Source organism: Staurois parvus, unplaced genomic scaffold (assembly GCF_062004578.1).
Source record: "Staurois parvus isolate SC_StPar_1 unplaced genomic scaffold, SC_StPar_1.0 ptg000244l, whole genome shotgun sequence".
Lineage (NCBI taxonomy): Eukaryota > Metazoa > Chordata > Amphibia > Anura > Ranidae > Staurois > Staurois parvus.
Window position 1 is genome coordinate 5,925,096 of NW_028318040.1, and position 25,596 is coordinate 5,950,691.

The 25,596-nt window shown below is 40.6% G+C and overlaps 1 protein-coding gene across 2 annotated transcripts in view; it reads left to right on the forward strand.

The window, feature by feature from the left end:
* Positions 1-25,596, forward strand: part of CENPE (centromere protein E) — a 155,892-nt gene that overhangs the window by 78,629 nt on the left and 51,667 nt on the right. For both annotated transcript variants that reach the window (XM_089680529.1, XM_089680528.1), the window contains 12 exons: positions 6,743-6,904; positions 6,985-7,122; positions 8,294-8,425; positions 8,555-8,800; positions 8,901-9,272; positions 12,167-12,316; positions 12,550-12,864; positions 13,204-13,518; positions 15,528-15,824; positions 17,077-17,358; positions 23,619-23,723; positions 23,806-24,078. In XM_089680529.1, the coding sequence (XP_089536655.1) occupies positions 6,743-6,904; positions 6,985-7,122; positions 8,294-8,425; positions 8,555-8,800; positions 8,901-9,272; positions 12,167-12,316; positions 12,550-12,864; positions 13,204-13,518; positions 15,528-15,824; positions 17,077-17,358; positions 23,619-23,723; positions 23,806-24,078 (2,787 nt within the window). The remainder of the gene's footprint in view (positions 1-6,742; positions 6,905-6,984; positions 7,123-8,293; positions 8,426-8,554; positions 8,801-8,900; positions 9,273-12,166; positions 12,317-12,549; positions 12,865-13,203; positions 13,519-15,527; positions 15,825-17,076; positions 17,359-23,618; positions 23,724-23,805; positions 24,079-25,596) is intronic.

Consider the following 25,596-nt stretch of genomic DNA (forward strand, 5'->3'; position numbering starts at 1 on the left):
CTTGTTCCTTATTCGGTCTGAGACCCAATTTGTCAGCAAGGTCATTTTCAAGTCGTGTTTTGAGTCGATCATGAGTGAGTAAAACGGGGAAATTCCTTTACCTGGGTATTTGGATTTTTTAAAGAATCGTGGGGCTTGGAATGGTAGTTCAGTAGTGTAGGGAATATTGGTAGCTTTAAGGCAGTGAGTGATTCGGAAATAGTTAAAACTTTCATTCAAGGAGAGAGAATATTTGGAGTTGGTGGAAAGTGGCTAGGTTTTGGTTTATAAATACGTCGGATATTAAAGATATACCAGAAGCTTCCCAAGTAGGCAGGTTAATATGTGGGATGAAAGTTGAGAGAAAAAACTAAAATATTTAGGAATAAAATTAACTGCCTCTTATAAGAACTTATATAAATTTAAATGAGATTAAGGAGGAATTAAGGAAATTAGGAGGAGGAAGCCCATCATGGATAGGTCGTATAAACCTGATAAAAATTGGTAATTGTTCCTAAAATCTTATATAAATTTCAAATGAATCCAATTTAAGCTCCCAGAAATATATTTTAAAATCAGGAAAATAAGATATATTTGGAGGAATAAAAAAACCTAGAATAGGTTATGAAATATTAAGTAGAAACAAAGAACGGTGGACTGGGAGTCCCAGATTTTAAAAGATACTATAATTCAGTAATAATGGCGAGAATTTTTGATTGGACGTATAATCCAAAAAGGGAAAAGCTGGGTTAAAATTGAAAATGTACCTAGCAAAACTAATTTAAGTAGGATCATATGGGTGCCCACACAATACTGAGGATTAGTAGTTCGCACAAATGTTTACACTTTAAATGTTTTAAGAGTATGGGATGTGTTGCATAGACAAAAGGGATGGGAATTTAATTCACTGTTAATGCCACTAGGGGATACAGAGTTTTTCCCTCTGGGTAAAGAGGGTATCACAGGAAAGTGGATTAAGAAGGAGGCTGCACAATTAAGGGATATAATGGTGGGGGAGGAAATGGGCTCACTTAAGGATTTGTAAAAGAAAAAGGGAGACGTTTTCACAAGAATGGATGAGTGGCGTTACTAACAATTGAAACACTTTGTAGGGAAGCTTCCGAAACCCCTGAGAACTAGAAAGGTTTGGAACCCTTTTGAACAGTTATTGGAAACACGGGGAAATGGGAAACACGGAATTGCTAAAATATATAAAATTCTCACTGAAACAGACACAGATATAAGACCACCTTATATAGAAAAATGGGAAAGGGACATGGGGGTAATAATAGATGAGGAAAAATAAAAGAAAATGTATAGATTAATTCATGAAAATGTAAATATGCGGGAGGTAGAAATGAACTACAAATGTTTAGTAAGATGGTATATTACACCAAGTGTGGCAAACAGGTTAAGTGGAGAGAATTCACCATTGTGTTGGCGGGGATGTGGAGGTAGAGGCACTAAGTATCACATATGGTGAGAGTGTTCAAAAATACAGGAGTTTTGGGAGAAAATAGTGCACCTGATTCAGAAAATTACTGAAGTTGATATTCTATTAGATCTAGAGACTTGCCTTTTTCACAGTACAGAGTTATCGGTTAACAAATATAAAAAAATCTGGTATATGGTATTTGAATGCAGCAAAGGGTTTGATACCCAAGTTCTGGCAGAAATGGGAGGTGCCGAAAGAGGATTGGGTTGATCGGGTGGACCAAATATGTAAGATGGAGAAACTTTACCATATGTATGAAGATAAGATGGAGAGATATTATGTGAGATGGAATAGATGGGAAGAATTTAAAAATATAAAAAGTCAAAGTTAAATGTGAAAGGTATGGGGGCATAATGTAAAATAATGAGTATCCTCTCTCATCTTTTAGAGGAGGTGGAGTCCCAGGAAGATTAGGAGAATGCAGAGTGGAGGGGGGGGTGGTAGATAGCAGGTATGGGGGGGAGTCGGGGGGGGGGGGGTAGGAAAAATAGGAGAAATGATAATTGTACTATAAGAGTGTTTAATGTTTTTAAAAGAATAAGTTTATTAGTTTTCAAGCAAATAAATTATACAAATATTTAAATAAAAAAAAAAGAAAGTGAAGAGGGCATTAAGAGGGATATAAATCTTACCCAATTGCTGGAGGGAGTGTGATAGTAGATTTGACCATGCATCTAAGGAGGCCTTGATACTGGGCTGTTTGAAGGGGATTTATGGTCTATTGTACAGAGAAGGAGGTGGGCCTGTGGTGTGGTGGGATGAAAGATTCAGAATTCCATGGTGAACCAGATTTTTTATGTGGAAGGATGCCACCAATAATATAGCTGATCAAGTAACGTAGCTAAATAATATGTCTGTACGTGGGGAAGGTTTGTTTTCCCTCTATGGTATAGGCGGATTAATAGGTTATTGGTGCACCTGGGACGTTTGGATTCCCATAGGAACTGAGAAAATTGTCTCTGTGCCGCATGGAAAAAAGTATAGGTACAGGTATGGGGAGGGTCCTAAAGATATAGAGCAGTTTGGGCAATATAAACATTTTCAGGGCGACTATGCGACCCAGTTTGGAAAGACCATATGTTCGGAGCGAAGAGATATCTTTGGGAAGATCTTGAAGGAATAGTTTATGGTTATAATTGTAGAGTTGGAATGATGATGCGGTTAGATTGATGCCAAGGTAGGGGATTGAGTGGTCAGACCACGTGTATGGTAAATCTTTGGAAAGGAGCAATTGTTTTTTTTTTCGGTGTATATAGGTTTAGAATTAAGGATTTGTTTTCATTGAGTTTGTAATATGATATAGCGGCATAGGAATTTAAGAGCTCCCTTATCCTGTATAAAGAACGGGATGGGTTAGTGATCATTAGGATAATATCAGCGAATAGGCTAATTTTGTGTTGAGAATTGTAACATTTTATACCGGTTATCAATTGGTGTTGCCTAATTTTTGCTGTGAGTGGTTCGATCAGTAGTGCGAATATTATTGGGGATAATGGGGCCTAGTACCATTGGTGATTTCAGATGGTTGCGACCGTACACCGTCCATTAGGACTCTGGCCGATGGAGAGGAATACAGAGACATTATAGCCGTTTGCAGTCATCCTGTAATACCAAATTTTTGTAAGACCGATTGCATGAATCCCCAGTGAATACAGTCGAACACCTTTTCTGCTTCAAGTGAGACGAGCAGAGAAGGCGTTCGGTGGTCTTGTAAGTCATGTAATAAGGATATATAGCGTCTAGTGGCATCCGGGCCTGTCAACCTGTTATAAAGTCTACTTGGTCTGGATGTGCCAATGAGGGGAGGATAGGAAGCAATCTACGAGCTATTAATTTGGCAAATAATTTGACATTTTTGTTGATCACAGATATAGGTCTATAATTTTGCACCTTTTTAGGGTTTTTTTTTCCTGTTTTAGGAATAGTTGTTATAGTGGACTGTAGCATTTCGTTAGGTATAGAGCCCGTGGAGGCAGCAGCATTGAAGAGATTGGCTAAGTGTGGACATAGGATCTTGACAAATTGTTTGTAATATTCATTAGTCTAGCCATCACAACCTGGAGATTTATGGACTGGTAGTGATTGAATCGCTGATTCGATTTCATTAGTATTGAAAGGTTCTGAAATATTTTGCAGCTTAACTGCGGAGAGTACAGGGAGTTTAATAGATTGTAGGAAGGATTGTATATCAGTAGGGGAGGGTTGAGGTTTCTCTTTATCATCTTTGAGATTGTAGAGGGTTCTTTAAAAGTCTGCAAATGTGTTCGCTATATCCTAAAGGGTTGGACATGGGTTAATTAGAGCTCGTGTGGCGAATTGTCTGAATTTTGGTTTTAAGACGTTGGCGTTTAACTGACCTTGCTAGGAGTGAGCTCGCTTTATTATTTAGAGAGTAGTAGTTGTCTTTAACTTTTTCTAAGTTTAGGTCATACTGTTATAGCAAAAGGGATCGAAGCTTTTCCCTCTCATTTAATAGGGCAGATGAGTTCTGCTTGGAGGGGCTAATTTTGTTTGTGTCCTCTTTGGTTTTTATAGAAGCTAATAGATCTTCAATCTGGTGCCTCCTACGGGTAGACATTTGGGAGGATATCCTAATAAGTATCCCTCGCATAAAAGCTTTATATGCAGACCCTAATGTGCTAATGGATACATCCAGGAGTATTATTGGTTTAAAAAAAAAAAAAACAGCATAAGCGTCCACAATAGTTTTCCTGAATTTGGGATCCTTCAAGAGCATAGAGTTCAACCTCCATGGTTTAGGAATGGATGGTCTACCAGATGTGGCTAGTGTAACTGTGATTGGAGCGTGGTCCGACCAGGTTATGGAACCTGAGGAGGAAATGCGTTGTATAGTCCATTTATCCATGAGGAAGAAGTCTATTCTAGAGTACTAGAGTTTGGAGGGAGAATAATATGAATAGTCTCTCTCAGAGCCATGTCGACATCTCCAGATATCAAATGGGTCGTTGTCATGAAGGAATTGATTAAGACTAAGTTTCGAGGATCTTTTCCCAGATGATGTGTCTTAGTGGATATTGCCCACTATATTGAAGTCTCCCCCAATTAGCAGCTGACCTTTCTTCATCGGTGTAAGTTTGGTCATTAGTTGTTTGTAGAATCATAGTTGGTCTGAGTTAGGACCGTATATGTTAACCAGCGTAAAAGGGGTATCGTCGATTTGGCAAGCTAGGATGTGGTAGTAGTCCAAGGGGGTCGATGTAGTCTGAGGAAAGTTGGAAAGTTGGAATTTTACCGAGTCTTTAATTGCTGTCATGACTCCATTGGTTTTTTTTATGATGGGATGCCAAGAATCTGGTTGAGAAGTTCTTCATATAAAAGCAAGGTGTTTTAGATAGAGCAAAGTGAGTCTCTTGAATAAAGATATCAGCTCAAAGGGCAGCAATTTCCTTATTTAGGGTAGACCTCTTAAAGTTGAGTCCTCTGACATTAAGTGATATAATATTAATAATTTTGTAGATGTATATTGGTTAGAGGAGAATTGGGTAAACCGTATCGTCGTAGACTGCTTGAATGGTGAGTAAGATATGAGAGAGATAATGGTTCAGTATCCTGGAAAGGTGATAGGAGTTTTTCTGAGCCATTGTTGAGAAACTGCTTGAGCTAGAGTCACTTGTAAGATGAACTTGTGAAGATATTCGTCAAGAATACATAGGATCGAGGTGGAGTATTAATGACCGGTAGGAACCAATATTTTAAAATATCTTGCGAAAAATGCAAGAAACATTGGTAGTCTGGTTGACTACTGTCATACGGGTGCATGATGAGACAAATGACAACAGTGGGTTGTCACTGAACAGTGGCGAAAAGGAAATATCTGACATGAAAGATAGGCCAAAGCTCTACAGCAGCGAATGTGTGAAATTGTGGTCGGCACTCCGACTTGCAATAAGACAGTGTTCAGGTCCAGTCACCCTCCATTTGGTGAGTCTGTTGAGGGTTATCACGCTGGTCATCTACTGGAAGTATATTCCACTCCTTGAGATCTATGCCGTCATCTAGGTTCCTGATAGCAAAGGATCTACCCTGATACTTAATGAAAAGTTTGGTAGGGAAGCCCCATTGGTATCCTATCCCGTTATTTCTTAGGGCTTTGGTGGTAGAGATCAATTTTCTAGTGTTGAGGAGTGTTTCTTTAGAGAGGTCAGCATACAGTTTAATACCTGTGTGAGATGTAGGAAGTGCTGTGGGGTTTCTAGCGGCCTTCATCAGTTTTTCTTTGATATGATAAAAATTAACCCTAATCAGTACATCTCGTGGAATGGATGCTGGCAAGAACGAGAGTTTTGGTATTCTGTGTGCTCTGTCAATTGCAGCTTCAATCGCGTTGATTGACGGAATAAGGTGCTTCATCAATTGTATGACAGGAGAGAATCAGTAGTGACCGACTCTGGGATTCTGCAAATTTTTGTTATTTTCTTCTAGGTCTTCCAGATCCACTTGTTTTTTAGTTGTATGATCTCAGATTTGTGGTACTACCGTGTTATGAGCTGCAGACATTGCGGACATCTTTTTTTCAATGTGATGTAACCGTTTGGAATGGTCAGCAATGGCGTTTGAAAGAGGGGATATCACATTAGAAATGTCATTGTGCAGAGTTTACCTTAAAGAAAGCAGCATATTTTTCATTGTTAATTCAGATACAGGTTGATCAGAAGTTGGAAATTCCTCAATGGCAGATTGTAGTCGTAGTGTAGGAGTAAGAAACATCTAAGGAGTGTGTCATTATGTGAGGGATCTTCAATCCTGGGCCTAGACTTCGCAGGGCTTCTAGATGTAGGAGAGAGAGGACTCACCTGGGTCACCATCGTACTGGGTGACCAAGAGCCTGGGGTCCGGCTTGTAGGAGTGAGAATCTGCAGCAGGTACAGAGCAACCATGCTGTGAGGTGCCAGCGCCATCTTGAGACCTGGAGTCCCGGCCAGATAAAAGTCCATGAGCCGTTGGGGCTGTGCAGGGGACTTCCTTCTCCTCGGCATGATACTGGAGGGGGGGGGGGGGGGGGTTTATACCCCTTTTAAATCAATGTCAGGATCCCAGTAGTCTGAGTGTAGGTTGCTGCTAAAACGGTGAGGCAGCGTAGCTGTGTCACATTGTGGCCATCTTGGGTGCCGGCCGCGCATGCTTCCAGTAATAATTTTTTTAAAAAAAAAAAACCTGTTAAATCATACTGTAGTTGTGAGGTTTGGGATGGGGAATATATCGATTTGGTTTGCCTATATATATGCATTAACCTTCATGCTCCAACAGCTACATGAAGAATTAAAAATCTTGTCCGAGAAGCCATCACATGAAGATGTAATGGGACAAATAGAACAGATGCAAGAGAGAGAAAAGCTGCTAGAAACGCTGAAAGGTGTAACAGATGAAAGAGACCAGCTCAAACTTGATTTACATGACAACATTGAAATGGTAAGAATCACAAGTTACAATGCAAGCTGTCCAAAGTGTTTTCTTGCAGTTCTTGTAGTAAATGGGGTTTTGTTTCTCAGTCCATAGAAACACAAGAAGAACTGCGAAATGCTCTAGATGAGCTGAAAGAAAAATCTAGGCTACTGGATGCACTGAAGTCACAAGTGGATGGTTCTGGTGGCCAAACAAGTAATCTGGAGAAAGACCTGGAAGTTAAAGTAAATAATATAATCTGTTGTTAGTCCAGCAGCTTGGCATTTAAAGTTACACTAAAGAATCTTTATTCTCCAAAAAAATAAATCCACAGACATCCACTGCTTAATGGCCCTCTGATCTATTTTTCATGTAATTGTTTTTCTGTGCTTTTCTGCCTCCTTTGTAACATCTTCTGTGAGCCAAAGAACCTCTCCTTTTCCCTCTCAATGCCCTTTGTTTGGAACAAGCAGTTCACATTAGTTGTGGTCATATGCACAAATCCCATGGTCCATAATCCTTTTTTGGAGAAAGCAAAAAAGGGTTACTACAGTCCTATATACAATTTTACCATGGAGATCAAATGTAGCCTCCCTCTAACCAGAATTAAGATCAAAACGGCAAAATATATGGAATTTGGAGGAGCCTGGGAGCAATGAAAGTGACTTTTTCATGTTCAAGTGATTGTAGAGGCAGAAGGGTTTTTTTTTTTTTTTAACCTTAATGCATTGTCTGCATTAAGGTAATAAAAAAAAAAAACTTCCTGCGATCAATCACTCACCCCCCTCCCCAAATAATTACTTGAGCCTGATCTAGATCACTGCTCTCTCTCCCCACTGGACATTGGCTCCTGTTGCTGTCAATCAAGTCTTGTGAGTGGGGGGTGGGATGGGGCATTAGACACACACATCCCATCTTGAGATCGAGCCCGTGCGAGTGCCCCCACAGCAAGCAGCTTGCTCTGGGGGTTACTCAGAAGGGAGGAACAGCCAGGAGCTCTGGTGGGGGATCCCAGAGGAGAAGCTTTGGGGCTGCTCTGTGCAATCACTTTAAGAATACATACTTGAATAGAATCTTTTATACCGCAGTTTAGCGTCACTTTAATGTAGGTCCACCCAAAAATATTTCTGTTATGGTTGGGTTTTTATCATCTGCTATAGTCCCATCTTCATTGAAATTTAATTTCCTTGTTTTCTGCAGCTGTTCTTTCCCCCTCTTTCTTCAGTATGCGTGAACTTGTTCAAGACTGTCTGGCCCCAGCCCACACGCAGTAAGCCTTCCAATAAATGTGCTTGGATTGCTAAGAAAGAAATTAGTAAAGGGTTATCAGTAAAAATAGCTCAAATTATGTCTCTTCTACAGAAGATTTTTAAAATATAATTGCACGCAGTCTAAACCTATAATTTTGTATTAAAGATTTTGCACCTGGAGGAAAAACTCCATGCTACTGTGACTGAGAGAGACCAGCTAAGTGAAGAGTTCAGATTTCTGACAGAGCAAAAGAGGAACCTTGAAGAAGCACTCTCTGCCACTAAACATGGACTCCTAGTAAGTTTATTTCTTTAGCTTTACCCTTGTACCAAGGGGAGACATTTGTGTAAACAGACACTCTGGTTTATGTATTATTCATCTTTGTTTCATATTTATAAGAAAATTATACATCTTTGTTTCCTAAAGGATAAAGAGACACAAGACAAGGAAGTACAAGTGCTCCCAGAGGTGTTAGAAGATGAAGAAGAAATGAACGTTTCAACCAGACTAGTAGAAGAGGCTGAGCAAAATCTTTTACAAGAAAGAATTGATCATCTGCAACAGCAAATGCACATTATTTCTCAAGAGAGAGAGCAATATCTGCAGTTAATAGATACCCTTAAAGCAGAGAACCTTCCGCTGGTATCTGTTGTGCAAAGAGAAACAGAAGATGTAAGTATAAATACATAAAGTTCGGTGTCAGAATACTGTGCTCTTTGGTGCCATTTCTTAGTATTTATAAATATATTATGTCCATATTTCATTGATGCAGAGGGCAGCACAAAGCAAAGATACAGAAGATCTAGCAAGCATAATTGAGACGCTGAAGGAACAACTGGAAACTACAAGCCAACAATTGACATTAAGGGACCAGGAAGCAAAGGAAGCTGCCAAGAAATTAATGGAATTAAATACAAATAAATATATGTCTGAATCAGAAATGCTGGAGAGAAATCTACAGCAAAATAGCATCTTGTTAGAAAAAATACAAGGAGAAAAATTAGAGCTTTCAGATAAACTTTGTGCACTCCAGGAAGAGCTAGAGAAGGTGACTTGTTACAGAGATAACCTACAAGGCAAGCTGGAAATTGTTCTAGGTGAAAACGCCAGCCTAAAAGAGAACCTAGAATCTGCATTAAGCTTGGTATGTTACTGTAGTATTAATTTAAAGGCTTAATGCATGTACAACATTCAGGCTTCCACTTACCCAAGATCTAGTATGTCCTCCTGATGGGGTCAACGAAGGAAACCATGAATAAGGACATTAAAGATACAAATTAATATATAAAATCAACATAACTCAATAAAACCACTTATTAAAAAGTGTTCTACTTCATGAAATGCACTTTTGAACATATAACCTCATAGTCTTATCCTATCATACAGCAACACTTGTATATCAGGTGTAGTATTCAAGGGTCTTCTTAATGTTGATCCATCCATCAATCAATTGTGATGCTTGAGGCTTCACTGATGGGAGATCAAAGGTCCTGCGCATTTCGCAGTTCACATCCACTTCCTTCGAAGACAAACTTTAGATGTGAAAAGATATTACCTTTGTACTCACTGCACATCCGATGCAATTTAAATATATTCCATTTGGACAGGAACTTGCTAAGAAAATGTCAATGGAAGACTGCATGGAACTAGTACAAAGAGATAACACCCACAAAGGGAAACTGTAGGTGTTGAGTGGATCCTCAGTGGGGTTCGTTAGGATATTATTTCCTTATCACTGATGGGAATTTCCTGTCTGGTATCTGTTCTGGAGATTGGGGTTTCCTAGAAGATACTTTCACCACCTTCCACATATGTCTGCCCCCACTGGTTCAAACAAACAATAGCCTGATCTGTGAGATTGTCCAGTCATGCTTTTCTTCTTCCCAGGCTGGTTTTCTACATAAAAGCAGATTGGCAGCAGACATAGACATTGTATGCATGAGATATGAGCATTGCTAGACTGTCATTCGTATGGTTACCTATCAAACCCAGCAATGTGAAAGGTTTTATTTTCATACATGTGTATTTGAATGCTAAATCTGTTTAATGTAGGTCAATTGCAGATCAGAGGGTCAGCTGCAAGTCAATGCACCTTTCAATGAATTTTGAATGATAGACCCACTTGGGCATATGTATACATTGTGTAGCTTTGGCTTTGTAGTTCATTACACTTGGAAGACTATGTATATAATAATAAAAGAGTGAGCGCTAATCCAAAAAAGCAGCTAAGCACTCTAAGCAACCAAAAAATACTTAAACAGAGTAATATCAACAAAAGTGCAGCGCTAGATAATAAAGTCTGAAAGAAAGTCCACTAAAGTATGTTCATAAAAACGTGCCGATTGATCAAGGAGAAAACTGGTCCTGTCAAAGTGGGTTGATCTTCCTTTAAGGATGCAGAGCTAATCCACTGAATTCTCAGTAAAGGACTCTGCAAAAAGGTACTCCTCTGCCGTGTGGGCTGCAGTACCAGGGCTAGCCAGCGGGTGCTCTCCAAGCATTCAGGCCTTTACCAAGAGGAGGAAGACCCCCCCCCCCCTTTAAGCAGGAGACCCCTTCCGTCCATCCAGCTGTAGGAGACCTCTGGCTACCTGGATCGGCTTTGGATTAGCTCTGCATCCTTAAGGGAAGATCAACCCACTTTGACCGGACCAGCTCTCTCCTTGATTGAGGATCTATGGGCTTTGATGCATACCGCTTACTTACATCTGTCTTCTGGTGAGTGCGCATTTCTGCTTTTCTTCAAGGACCGCCACCATTGATTTTCTACTTGTCAATCGGCACGTTTTTATGAACAGACTTTAGTGGACTTTCTTTCAGACTTTATTATCTAGCGCTGCACTTTTGTTGATATTACACTTGGAAGACTGCTTGGAGCACAACTTTAGTTTTGAGCTTGGTGCCAAACTACTGCAGAGAATGGTTGACCCAGTATACAGCACACCAGGAATAGGAACAGAATTGATTGAATGTAGCCAAATACATATTGATGGCCAAACTGTCAATAAAATGTTAATCCATGTTAATACATAGTAAAAAATTGCTTTTTATCAGGAAGATTATACATTGTTAGCTATCCCCAGACAAACATTTGATATAATAAGTAAAACTACACTGCCAGGTCACGTTTACTATCTATTTGCAGTAACCATGCATAACATCACAAAAGTTATGTTACTAAACTGCTTGTCCATGTCACACAGCCCGGAAATAACATTTCTTAAATCATTTTGCAATCCAGTGACTAAAATTAACTTACTGTTTTGTGGTAAGTGGAAGCCATGCTTTCTTTTAATTTCACTATACAAAACTGTTTTACATGATTTCAAAGTAGGACAATTTAATTTATGTACCAAGAAAATCTGAAATTCCTTTTAGGTGTTAGATTCCCTATCAGTCATGTTTAAACTTGCAAATTTGTATCAGCATGCAGTAATGTTTAACATGTGGTTTCATTTTAAAGTGTAATTCCAGTCAAAACCTAACTAAACTAAAATCTACTCCCACCCCCGTTCTAAGCCTATTCTATCTATCCTGTAAAAGGGGTAAAGACAATAAGACCAAAACAGGATGTTCAATAGTCTTGTTTCTAAGCATCATCTTATGTTTCTAAGCATATTCTATCTACCCTGTAAAAGTAAAGATGTTTACACTTATCTATTCTGAAGTCGCTCCAGTCCAGCCACAGTGCAGCAACAATGGCTGCAGAGCCTGGCGATGACATCTCCCATAGGCTTACTATGGAGCATCCATTGTCGGCTGTCTCTCCTCTACTCTGAATCCGGCGCTTGGACCTGATCATGTGACTGGAGCGGAGCAAGTTCAAAATTGGTATGTACAGAAATCTTTCCTTTTACAAGGTATATAGAATATGCTTAGAACCATAAGATGATTGAACATCCTGTTTCACTCTTATTGTGGTCTCTGCCCTGTGTAGCTTATTTATGTTTGACTTTCAAAATGGGCACATTTACACATATGTGAAGGAGCTGAATATCATGTTAATAAAATATTATGTTTTACTGCTCTTTTCTGCAGTCTTCTACAACACAGGAGGAGCTAAAGAAATGTCAAGAGTTGCAATATCAGCAAAATCTTGTGACTGGTCTAAGAATTCAGGTTCCTGGTAGTGTCTCTGTACAGGACAATGATACCAGCACTGACTTGATGCCATTCCTGGAAAGACAGGTACATCATTCTTGTTATTCTATTATATGAACTCCATGAAAAGTTAACTGCTTACTGAACAAGTGTTTCAGTAATGTACAGTTCCTAGTGTTAAATTTCATAGGGAGTGCTGATAGCTATGTAAAATCCAGATAAGGCTTGCTCACCAGCATTCAAATGTAGAGTAACTTAAAGATGACCAAAGTGTGACCTTTTTTAGATAGCACCTAATTAGGAGCTTTAAAATGTTCTAGGTTCTTGACCTGGAAGAACGGTTGCTGCAAAAGACATCTGAATATGAACAACTTCTTCAGATGAAAGACAAACTTGAGGAAGAAAAGAACAGCTTAAACTGCACGGTAGAAAGCCTAACAAACACGATGACCGAAGCACAGACAAATCTTGAGTTTCTACAGAATGAAAAACTCCAAACTGAAGAACAACTTCTTCATCTTCAACAAAAACTGAATGATGCTGTTCAGGACAGGAATGATCTGCAGATTGCACAAGAAAGCTTAATTGATGAAATGGACAATCTTAAAAAGAATATAAAGGAAAATGATGAAATGGTAATGTTTTAAAATATTTTTTGCATTGCTTTAGGTGTTAACCAGTTCGTGTTAACATTACAGGGAGTGCTGATAGCTGTGTAAGTTCCATATAAGGCTTTCACACCAACCATCTAATATAGAAAAAGGCTTTACTGCATACAGTAATGAGCTTTAGTTTCATGACCAGTATATTTCAAAGCAACCGGCAAGTGATTTCAAGCAAACCCCCCAGCTCTCTCTGCAAATTAGTTTGTCAAAAGCTGTTTTAACATTGTATGATGTGAACACGTATCAAAATGTCTTTTTATATTTTAGTTTTATTGATGGCCCCTAATAATGTGCCTTATAATTTTATAGGATCTTTGTCTGCAAGAACAGCTTCTCCAAAGAACCTCTGAATATGAACAACTTCTTAAGATGGAAAACAAACATGAGGAAGAAAAGAGTAGCCTAAATTGTGAGGTGGAAAGCCTAAAAAATATATTGACAGAAGCAAAGAGAAATCTTGAGTCTGTGCAAAATGAAAAACATCAAACTGAAGTGCAACTTGTTGATCTAAAACAAAAACTGAATGTTACTGTTCAGGACAGGAATGATCTAAAGATCACACAAGAAAGATTAATTGCTGAAATTGACCTTCTTAAAAGAAATCTAAAGGAAAATGATGAAATGGTATGTTTATTTTGTTTTGGTTTTTTTGTACATTGCTATAACTTTACAACCCAAATTTTGTTTGTCGCCTGAGCTATGAATATACTGATGCAGATATTTGTTTGAAAGGCGCAAATTTCTTTATCAGCTTTGCTAAAAGTGAGTGTCCCCTACAGTGGATGTATAGAAAAGTGTTTCAGTCTTTCAATTTATACAAAAGTTCATGTGCATTCACAAGGATGTAAAGTGTTCAACACATTTTAAACAATACAATCAAGAGACAAGATAACTGGTAAACACAGATACTCAACCCAAATCCTATGTTTTCAGGCCAAGTCAAATGTATCGCAGATTGTATATGTGAAGGGGCTGAAGCTAGCAGCTCATTGGATTTATACACTGCTCAAAAAAATTAAAGGAACACTTTTTTTTTTTTTTTTTGATCAGTATAGCATCAAGTCAATTAAACTCCTGGGATATTGATCTGGTCAGTTAAGTAGCAGATGGGATTGTTAATCGGTTTCAACTGCTTTGGTGTTAATGAAATTAACAACAGGTACACTAGATGGGCAACAATGAGACGACCCTCAAAACAGGAATGGTTTTACAAGTGGAGGCCACTGACATTTTTTTCCCTATTCACCTTTTCTGACTGTTTTTCACTAGATTTGCTTTTGGCTAGGGTCAGAGTCACTACCGTTAGCATGAGACAATAGCTGGACACCTAGAGAGGTTGCACAGGCAGTCCAACTCCTCCAGGATGGCACATCAATATGTGCTATTGCCAGAAGGTTTGCTGTGTCACCCAGCACAGTCTAAAGAGCATGGAAGAGATTCCAGGAGACAGGCAGTTACTCTAGGAGAGCTGGACAGGGCCGTAGAAGGTCCTTAACTCATCAGCAGGACCAGTATCTGCTCCTTTGTGCAAGGAGGAACAGGATGAGCACTGCCAGAGCCCTACAAAATGACCTCCAGCAGGCCACTGGTGTGAATGTCTCTGACCAAACAATCAGAAACAGACTTCATGAGGGGGGCCTGACGTCCTCTAGTGGGCCCTGTGCTCACTGCCCAGCAACATAGAGCTCGATTGGCATTTGCCATTGAACACCAGAATTGACAGGGCCGCCAATGGCACCCTGTGCTTTTCACAGATGAGAGCAGGTTCACCCTGAGCACATGTGACAGGCATGAAAGGGTCTGGCGAAGTCATGGAGAACATTATGCTGCCTGTAACATCATTCAGCATTTGGTGGTGGGTTAGTGATGGTCTGGGGAGGCATATCCATGGAGGGACGCATAGACCTCTACAGGCTAGACAATGGCACCCTGACTGCCATTTGGTATCAGGATGAAATCCTTGGACCCATTGTCAGACCCTGCGCTGATGCAGTGGGTCCTGGGTTCCTCCTGGTGCAGGACAATGCCCGGCCTCATGTGGCGAGAGTATGCAGGCAGTTCCTGGAGGATGAAGGAATTGAAACTATTGAATGGCCCCCATGCCTGCTTTACCTCCATCCAATAGAACACCTCTGGGATATCATGTTTCGGTCCATCTGACGACGCCAAGTTGCACGTCAGACTGTCCAGGAGCTCCGTGATGCCCTGGTCAAGATATGGGAGGAAATGCCCCAGGACACCATCCGTCATCTCATTAGGAGCATGCCCTGATGTTGTCAGGCATGCATACAAGCACGTCGGGGTCTTACAAAGCACCATTTTGAGTTGTTGCAATGAGATTTCAGCAAAATGGACTAGCCTGCTGCATTATATTTTCACTTTGATTTTCGGGGTGTCTTTGAATTCAGTGCTCTGTAGGTTGATCATTTTCATTCCCAAAAAACAATGGGGCATCCTTACGTTCCTAACACATTACCCAGTCCATATCAGTATAGATATCCAGCATGATAGTTTTCCCCATTTGAGACCTGATGTGTTTTCAAAGTGTTCCTTTCATTTTTTTGAGCAGTGTATTTTATGAAGTAGGAAATAGTTTTCAAGAATGCTTGTACTAAAATAATTTCTGTACACAGGGAATGCATTTGAATCAAGTAATTCAGCAAAAAACAGCGTGCCGACATGAGGAGCTTGAGCAAACCCAGCACACATTCAAAAATGAATTTGAGCAAGCAATGAAAGATTTGAAGAGCACAGGGGCACAAGTGGAAGCTCTTAGAAGTGAAAAACTTGACACTGAGAGAAAGCTTCTTGGTCTTCAACATACAATGGAAATAATCAACCAAGAAAAAGATGATCTAAAGTCTTCACAAGAAAATCTAACATTAGAGAGGGACCAACTCAAAGAAGCTCTAGAGAAGAATACTGCAATGGTAAGAATTTTGGATGGTATTTAGGAAGCCACTTGTACTAAATTCGCATTATAACGAGGGTACCAATAACCAGTACAAATAAAGAACCAGGCATGGCAGACTGCTTGATTTTGAATACTGTAAACTCTGTAGACACAGGCCCCACCTGCAGCATCCATGTCCAGGTCTTTTTATTTTGCATTTCTATACACCTTTGTGAGGTAGAGGTAATGGAAATATGGCAAAGTCTCTTATTTCTTTTTTACGTTCATTACAGAAATCTGTATCATCGTAGTCCTAAACTGACCTGGACTAAAATGCAGACACAGTGATGCCTACACAGTCTCCTAAATGTCATTTTCTGTGCCCTTGGAACCCAATATCTTTGGGTTTTCAAATCTACAAATGTTAAAGTGGTTCTAAAGCCTTAGGTATTTTACCTTTAATACATATAATGTATCAAGGTAAAAAACCTTATTATTGCAAAGGATCCCCCCCTTTATACTTACCAGAGCCCAATCTCGATCCAGCACTGCATGAGAGCTGTGGCTATCCTGGCTCTTTCCCTCCTAACTGGGCAGCTTGATAGCAGATAAAATCCCATGACGAAGGAGCAGAGCCAAGCCCCGCTGTCTATAGACACAGACAGGGAAGCTCGGGAGTGAGCCCTCATGAGTGACCCCATAGAAAACGGCTTTTTGTGGAGGGCACTTGGCAGCAGGGAGGAACCACAATCGCCAGCAGTGGACTCAAAAAGAAGACAATCAGGGCTGGTCTGTGTAAAACCATTGCACAGAGCAGGTAAGTTTTTTTTTTTTTGTTTGTTTTTTTGTTTTGTTTTTTTTTACATGTTTGAGATTTAAATTTTAATAAAATGTAAGATTTGATATCACTTTAATACTTCCTAGAAGATGCCTTCTGCATATCCTTATTGACACATAACTAGTATGACTTTAGATTGTAAGCTCCATGAGCAGGGCCTTCCTATTCCTTCTGTACTGAAATGTATTGTAATTGTACTGTCTCCCTTATATTGTAAAGCGCTGCACAAACTGTTGGCGCTATATAAATCCTGTATAATAATAATAATACTGACTAGTAAACTTACTTGCCAATAGAATGATATGAAAGGAGTGACTATCTCATTATACCAATAGGAAGTATTGAACGTTCATATTGTATCTGCCTCTTGGTCATTTGGCCACTTTATCACAGCTTAAATACTTGTTTTTAAAGTAGTAATTCATTTATTCCTTTTCTATATGAATTGTAGCTGAAAACTGCAGGGAATCAACAAGAGCAAACTGAAGTGGCTGCACAAACAGAAGCTCTGAATAACAATGAGACGGACCAGCTTTTGAAGGTCTTGAAAGACATGGAGTCTCAGCTTGCAGCTGTGCAAAGGGAGAAAGTTAACACTGAAGAGAAGTTTTTCACTCTTCAGAAACACATGGAGGTGATTACAAAGGAGAGAGATGAGTTGCAGGCTACTCTGCAGAGTCTGCAGTCTGAAATAGACCAACTAAAAGAAGATCTGAGAGAGAACATAGAAATGGTAAGTAAGCTGATGTTTAGTGTGTCATACAAAAGCCTTTGGTGTACTTTAATACAAGTACCAAATCCAGTTGTTATGTGATGCACAAGCATCTAGCCATTCTGCGGAGCATGTCTGCCACACCAGCTTACTCTTCTCACCCAGTGAAAATTTTGAAATGCTTTGCTCAACAGTATCCTGTTAGGGAAAGTTTCCTGTGATAGCAATTGCCATTTCTTGCCTTTTGCAAAACCCCCAAAGTTCCCATGAAGGATAATTCTGAGTTCAGATATCTCCTAAACAAGATGTTCGAGCCCTCTTTAATCACATACATGTTGAAAATCAGCATATTTGTTTCCTAGAAAATTATATATATATATATATATATATATATATATATATATATATATATATATTTTGAAAGCAAAGGCTTTGGAGCTAAAGCTGTCCATGGGTGATCTGTTAAAAGCCTTTGCAGCGTTGGTCTCCAAAACTGTGGTCTGGGTGCCAGATGCAGCCCTTTGCTTGCCTTTATCCAGCCCTTGGGGACATTTTTTCCCACCGGCGCCGACAGTGGGGCACTGTTCCTCCCACCGGCGCCGACAGTGGGGCACTGTTCCTCCCACCGGCGCCGACAGTGGGGCACTGTTCCTCCCACCGGCGCCGACAGTGGGGCACTGTTCCTCCCACCGGCGCCGACAGTGGGGCACTATTTCTTCCCCTAATGCCAAAGATGCCACAGTCCAGTCCCCCTAAAGTCTGAAGAACGGTAAACTGGCCCTATGTTTACAAAGTTTGGAGACCCCTGCTTTACAGGTTATCGGTTTAGAGTTCATCGTGAATGATGGCCCTGGCATTCTTGCTCTCACTCTAGATTTTGCAGCGATACCGCACACCTGCGCTAAAATCGCCATTTACAGGACCTGCGTTCATGTGCATTTGCGCATGTACACAGGGGGATGGGTGTTCTTTAAAATTTCTTTGTAAACCTGCCTGGATTATTTTTACAAAATCACCAGCTCAGAAAACCGTACCAGGATCATGACTTGTTTTGCTTGGTGTTTATTGAGGTTACTTTGCATTATAAGCAAGGAAGCAATTAAAACTCTGTAGTGCATTATGTGCTTTATTAACAGAGGCTGCACATACAACTTACAATTATAGGAATATAGTACAAGACTGTAAGATATTACATACAGTAAATGCTGCCTACTTCCTAGTGCAGCAGCATGAACTACGCATTCAATAAGTATACTAAACTGCTACTTAAGTTGGGTTTTCCTGGTGATGGATCCTTCCCGCACAAACAACTGTTTCTTCCTTTATCTTCCAGCACAACTGTCTTTGTTCCCAAGCACATGGATCCCAAGTCCTTTTCCCAACAAAAGTACGCGTTTCTCTTTAAAGCCATGGTTCTGAGGGATGGGCCTTTTGAATTCAGTCATCCCTATTATTGAAGGCTAGGTAGCCAACTTCTTGTAAAGTTTTTATTATTGCACCTGGATGGTATTTTTCACTTGGTGCGAGTCTAGGAACATTCACCCTAGAAAGTACTTTGTGGGATGGATTCCGTCTTTTCTGTCTTTGGTTGGTCTGGATCAGCATCTGGCTTTGTGTACTGAGAAAAAACAAATCTTAGACTTAGATACTTAGAAATTTGGCTTGTCCTAGTGTGTGCCCCTTCCTAATGTTCATCTTTTGCTGCAAGTGCCATTTTCCGTGGTGTGGTGCTTAAAAATTCCCAGTAGCTTTTTTTTCAGTGTCATGGACGTAGTAGTTCACCTGTGCTGCTTACCACTGTGGAGGAATAGACTCTGACTAATGGTGTGTCATTCCTAACAGGCACAAGATGGTGCCTGTCCCTTGAGCACTGGGCATGCAAGAGTCCTCTAAAAGGTCCCCCCCCAAGGGCAGGCTGTTGCAGCATTTGTAATAGGAGGCACAATGGCCACAAGGATTCAACTGAAAATGGCGCCTGCAGTAAAAGGTGAATATTAGGAAGGGGCACGCACTAGATGAGCCAAATTTGTAAGTGTCTAAGGCTTATATTTGTTTGTGTTGGTGTGGTGCCTAAAAAAAAAAATCCCAATATCTTTTTTTCAGTTTTCTTTACAATTAGGGACATGGTACACTTTTTTTTTTTCCTCTAGTAGCGTACTACGTTCATGGCAATTGCAACTATTTGTTCTTTGTCTAGCAGTCGTTTAACCCCTCATTCGCTGCTAAGTTGTGTGCCCCTATTCCTGTATCATGACGAATAAATGATGAAGAGGGATGGAAACAGAAGGGCCTCAGGGCATGCTGTATTTCAACATGTCTGTATATGGGCACTATTCCCCTTCTGGTGACCGGAAATCTCATAGTGTGATTAGCAGCTTTCCTGCTTGCCCCCTTCTTAACTCTGAGAGCCCCCTCCATGCCTCCTTTTAAGCAGAGAGGAATTTTCTTTTCTTTTTTTTTTAGCAGAATCTATGGGTCGATTCACTGCCCTGTGAGAAATCTCCAACTGTATGGGTCGCAAGAAAAACCCTATGTCAGCTCCTGTGGTTGGTTTATAATTCTGATATGGCTACTGCCTACCTACTTGAAGAAGAGGAGGGAGTTAAGGTTGCTGATGGCAAGGAATGTGGTCCTTCCTCAGGTTTCTGCTCAAGCAGTGGCTGCTTCAGCAGTTGCGTCACCTGAGCTCTCAAGCTCGGTCTCTGTTTTGGTGGGCTTTCGCTTGGAGTTTTGCACACTTCCATCTCCACATTTTCTACCTTCCAATCGCCCTCTTCTCTGCAACAATTAAGGGACCTACTGACAGTATTGCAGCAGGTGCTGACCCTGGGGGTCATTGCCCCAGTCCGTGTGGCAAAGATATTTCGAGGTCTGCACTCTCGGTTCCTAAGGCGAAAAGGTGGCATTTGTTTCATTTGGGACCTGAAGGGCATAAATGTTTCTCTCTATGTGCAGAAGATCCTCATGGAATGGACTAGGTTGATTGTTGTCTCTCTTCAGCAGGGGTATCTCCTGGATTTCGTGGACATACCGAATGCTTATTTACATATCTCATTATACAACACACAAGAATGTACTATTTGCAGTGGGTGAAGGGCATTTCCAGTTTGCTGTTCTGCTTTTTGGCTTTTCCTTTGGTCTTCACCAAGGTGCTGGCCCCTTTCTCGGCTTTGCTTCACTGTTAGGGTGTCCTCATTGTGGGCTGTCTGGATAATCTGCTGCATTGTGCCTTTTCAGTGCAGATTCTGCCTATCTGTACAATGGACACTGCAATGCTTCCTCCTTCCAGAGAAGATGTTGTCCTTCCTTTCTCAATCTCCGATACAGAAAGAACCCCTCAATTTTCTTTTCTAAAAGTGTTTTGGTCATGATGGTCTCCTTTTTAAGTGGTGCATTATTCCAAGTTTCACTGCAGGCAGCTGCAATTCAGCGTTCTGACAGCATGGGACAAAGAGTCGATCTCTGGACCACCCTATATGCCTGTCCACTTGCGCCAGACTCCCTGATAGTGGACCTTGGATCCCAGTGTTGGAGACTGAAGTCCTTTCTCCCACTGAAATGAGATGTTGTCACAATTGATGCCAGCTTGTCAAGTTGAGAAGGTGTCTACAGAAACCTGGTTGCAGGCGAAATCCAAGCTTCCCATCAACATCCTGGAACACGGGGCCATTTGTTTGTTTTTTCAGCATTGGACTCTTCCACTTCGGGGCTCCCGATGAGGGCTCAGTCTGAGGATAGATATAACGAAGACCCTCCTGCGCTTAAATGGAGTCCTAGCCTTGAAGCTGCTGACACTAACCTTATACCCAATAAGTGAATAAACCAATAAATATAACAGTGCCGCGCTGACAAAATTAAATGATGAATAAAAATATAAATAAATGGTGATCAAAATAAACCAACTTGATACATAATAATCAATCCCTTTGATTTCACATCAGGGAAATCTATTAATAAGTGTATATTATATAAATAATTGTGTATTAGGTGAATCCCCTCTCACTGGGAATACACAGTGCATATAGTGAAATCTAAACCGTAACACAATACTGTAAAATGACACACAAAAAATGTGCAAAACAACTGTGAACAAATGGTTAAATAGTCCCAAAAATAGCAACACATATAGTGGTACTCCCACTTCACTCTCATGCAATAGTCGTGCTGTGTAGGTGATTCACAAGTGACAATCCTCCAATAGCTAGAATGCCCCCTCACCTCCTTACTTAGACCCCAAAGGGCCAGCTTGCTTTAGGGATCAACCGATCCTACAAGGACACACTCCTCCCAGGATTCCCCTCAATGATGGCAAGCGTCTCCAGCCTTCAACCAACTAGCAGCCAGCTCCTCCCAGGATCATGGTAAAATACAAGCAGAGATCCTTTTAAAAACCGAAGTGTGATGTTGCTAAGGGTTCCTGTACTTCATAAAGCATTGTCTGTAAGATCTTCTCTATGGTGTCCACATCTTCCCCCTCACCAGAAGTGTACAAAGGTGATTAGCATATGTAGCTCAAGCACACTGTGTAAATGGTGTTCGCACCACACGTGGGGTATGAGGTAACATTACAGCAAGAGCAATAATTCTAGCACCAGAACTCCTGTGCAACTCAAAACTGATAACCTGTAAAGGCTTTTAAAGCATCTTCCATGGAGATTTGTAAGTACCATATTTTGTCCATTCCATAAGGTTACGCAGTTTTAACGAGTGACATGTTGGGTATCTATTTACTCAGTATAATCATCTTTTTATATTATACCAAATAATTGGGTATTGTGCGTTGTGCATTTAAAAAAAAAATAGATATATAGTGTGTGTGTGTGTGTGTGTGTGTGTGTGTGTGTGTGTGTGTGTATACACACACACACTATATTGCCAAAAGTATTCGGACACCCCCCTCAGAATCATTGGATTCAGGTGTGTTCCAATCACCTCCATAGCCACAGGTGTATAAAATCAAGCACCTAGGCATGCAGACTGCTTCTACAAACATCTGTGAAAGAAAGGGTCGCTCTCAGGAGCTCCGTGAATTCAAGCGTGGTACCATGATAGGTTGCCACCTGTGCAATAAGTCCATCCGTGAAATTTCCTTGCTACTTAATATTCCACGGTCAACTGTTTGTTGGTGGCATTCTAACAAAGTAGAAGCAACTGGGAACAGCAACTTGGCCACGAACTGGTAGGCCACGTAAAATGACAGAGCGGGGTCAGCGCATGCTGAAGCACACAGTGCGCAGAAGTCGCCAACTGTCTGCAGAGTCAATAGCTAAAGACCTCCAAACTTACTGTGGCCTTCAGATTAGCACAACAGTGCATAGAGAGCTTCATGGAATGGGTTTCCATGGCCAAGCAGCTGCATCCAAGCCTTACATTACCAAGTGCAATGCAACGCTAGAGCAGTGGAGACATTGTCCTCTGGAGTGAGAAATCATGCTTCTCTGTCTGGCAATTTGATGGATGTGTCTGGGTTTGACAGTTGCCATGAGAACTGTACTTGCCTGACTGCATTATGGCAAGTGTGAAGTTTGGTGGTGGGTTTTTTTTTTTTTTTTCAGGGGTTGGGTTTGGCCCCTTAGTTCCAGTGAAGGGAACTCTTAAGGGGCCAGCATAGCAAGACATTTTGGACAAGTCCAAGTCCATGATCCCAACTTTGTGAGAACAGTTTGGGGATGCCCCCTCCTGTTCCTGGAGGAACTTGACTAGCCTGCACAGAGTCCTGACATCAACCGATTAGAACACTTTTGGGGTGAATTAGAGTGGAGACTGTGAGCCAGGCCTTCTCGTCTGACATCGTGCCTGACCTCACAAATACACTTCTGGAAGAATTGTGAAACATTCCCATAGACACTCCTAAACCTTGTGGACAGCCTTCCCAGAAGAGGTGAAGCTGTTATAGCTGCAAAGGGTGGGCCAACTCAGTATTGAACCGTACGGACTAAGACTGGGTTGCCATTAAAGTTCAAGTGCATGTAAAGGCAAGCGTCCCAATCCGATACTTGTGGCAATATAGTGTGTGTGTGTATATATATATATATATATGTGTGTGTGTGTTTGTGTGTGTGTATGTATATATGTGTGTGTGTGTGTGTGTGTATATATATATATATTTATTTATGTGTGTGTGTGTTTGGGGGTTCTAAGTAGTTTTCTTTCTAGCAAAAAAAATGCTGATTTTTACATGTAGGAGAGAAGTGTCAGAATAGATTTTGGGCTGAAGTGGTTAATTCTGCTAGTTCTACATGATGCCTTTTGAAGTCTAAGGTATTTGTCATTTCTTCTAGTCTGTTGAAACTCAAGAAGATCTAAGGAGTACTCGAGAGGAACTTCAGCAACAGAGAGAGCGGGTCAGTGAATTGACTAAAGAGATTTCCTCTTTAGAAGAAAAGGTATGTTTTTACAATTAGGTTTACATTTAGATGTTTTTACACACCATAAATTACTTTTCATGTGTTTCTTTTCTTCTACAAGTCATCTTCAATGGAGACGGAGCTGGGTGAAACAGCCACTGTTTTGAAAAAAGTTACTAGTGAGAGAGAAAATCTTGATCAATGTAAGCAGAAGCTGACTTTAGAAGTGGAACAGCTTTTACAACAATTAAAAGGCAAAGAAATGGCTTTACACCAAGTAGAAAAGGAAAAGTCTGAGGCCTCCCAAAAAATATTTGAACTCTCCTCTGTGCTAAGTAGTTTGGCAGAGGAGAAGGACCACTTAAACTGCTCCAAAGAAGATGTAGAAAAACAGGTAATTTTGAAGATGTCTGAAATATCGTATCTACTGTATTCCATTAGATGCCATCACATAGACAGAAGCTGTCCAACCTGTAGTGCAGCCACTTTAAGTTGTGCTCATGAGAATGCAGCCAAGGGTCACAATCTATCCATACAAGCTTTTCACAATAAAATTTAAAAGGGACATTTTTTTTTTCCCCCCAAATTATATTTCCCTAGGTGGATGCAGCATCAGTTCAATGCTGCATTTGTCCCCCGTCGGATCTAAGTGTGAGAACTCAGCAATCGCATGATTACGGAGTTCTCACCACCACTGTAAGCCGAGAGCGATGACTCAGTCACTGCTGTCTGCTCTGCCCCACAACCCCCACCCTTTGTGCTCACTGGATCGCTGGGCTGTGGAGGAGGAGGGAGCGCCTGGCTCAGGCTCTTAGTGGCTCGCTGAGAGGCTCAGCCAAGTGCCACTTCAGACTTTGGGGTGGATCCTGAATTTGAATTCGGAATCCTTCCCCAGCCTGGACCAGCTGAGTGATGTCAGCCAACACTGAGCTGACGCCACTCACCCTGTCGGCTGAAAACGGGTCATTGGAGCGCAGAATGAAGTACACTCCTGTGATCCACAGAAGTACAGCCAAAAGAGCTTTGGCCATTCTACTTTAAATTTGCAAAAACTATCTAATGTGGACCTACCTAAAGTATGTAATCACAAGCCCTTGTACTTCATAGTTGTTGGTAACGTGTGGTAAGCGTTAGTACCTAAAACTTTTAGTCATTTATCTTTCACACTAGTTACTTTATATAAACATTTATAATGTAAATATATTCCTCTGCTTGTTGGAGCATCTTATGTTGAAACCAGCTTAAATAAATGTTTATTCTGGCAAAAACATGTCTTGCTTACTATTGGTAAGGGGCTGAGTACATTTTTTATTTTTTTTGCTCTTGTATGCAGCGGTTACCTATTTTACCAAGAGAGTAGTTGATGCTTGGAAGAAATTTCCAGCTGAGGTAGTGAGTCGATCAACAGTACTTGGGTTCAAACATGTCATTCTTCTATGTTTGATTCTAAGAAAAGGAACATAATGTAGTAACAAGGAAAGTTCAATAGTAGCAACTTATATTCCATTTAGCTCTTAGAGTATACATGTTACAAACCTATGCAATTTATAGTGTTCATATTAAGAAAAAAGAAATACACAGCAGTTGCTTCAGTTAAACTTGCTTGTCAAAAGGATCAGTGTGAATGTCATGCATTTTTTACTTAAGGTGACCCTGTACATTTTATTTCTTGATGTAGTTGGTTTCTATTGCCCCAGTTTGTGACAGGGTAATGCTGGTGTGTTTATTTTTTTATTTATTTTTTCCGGCCAAATTCCTCTATCCACTCAAACTGGTTTACCAGGACATTCTATTCTGACAATGGCACCCTCTGCTGTCAGAATACACTAATAAGTGACTGCAGTTGCTGATTATTTGAAACTTATTGACCTGTCCCTTTGACAGAAGTCCATTAAAGGCCTTAGCCTTAAAG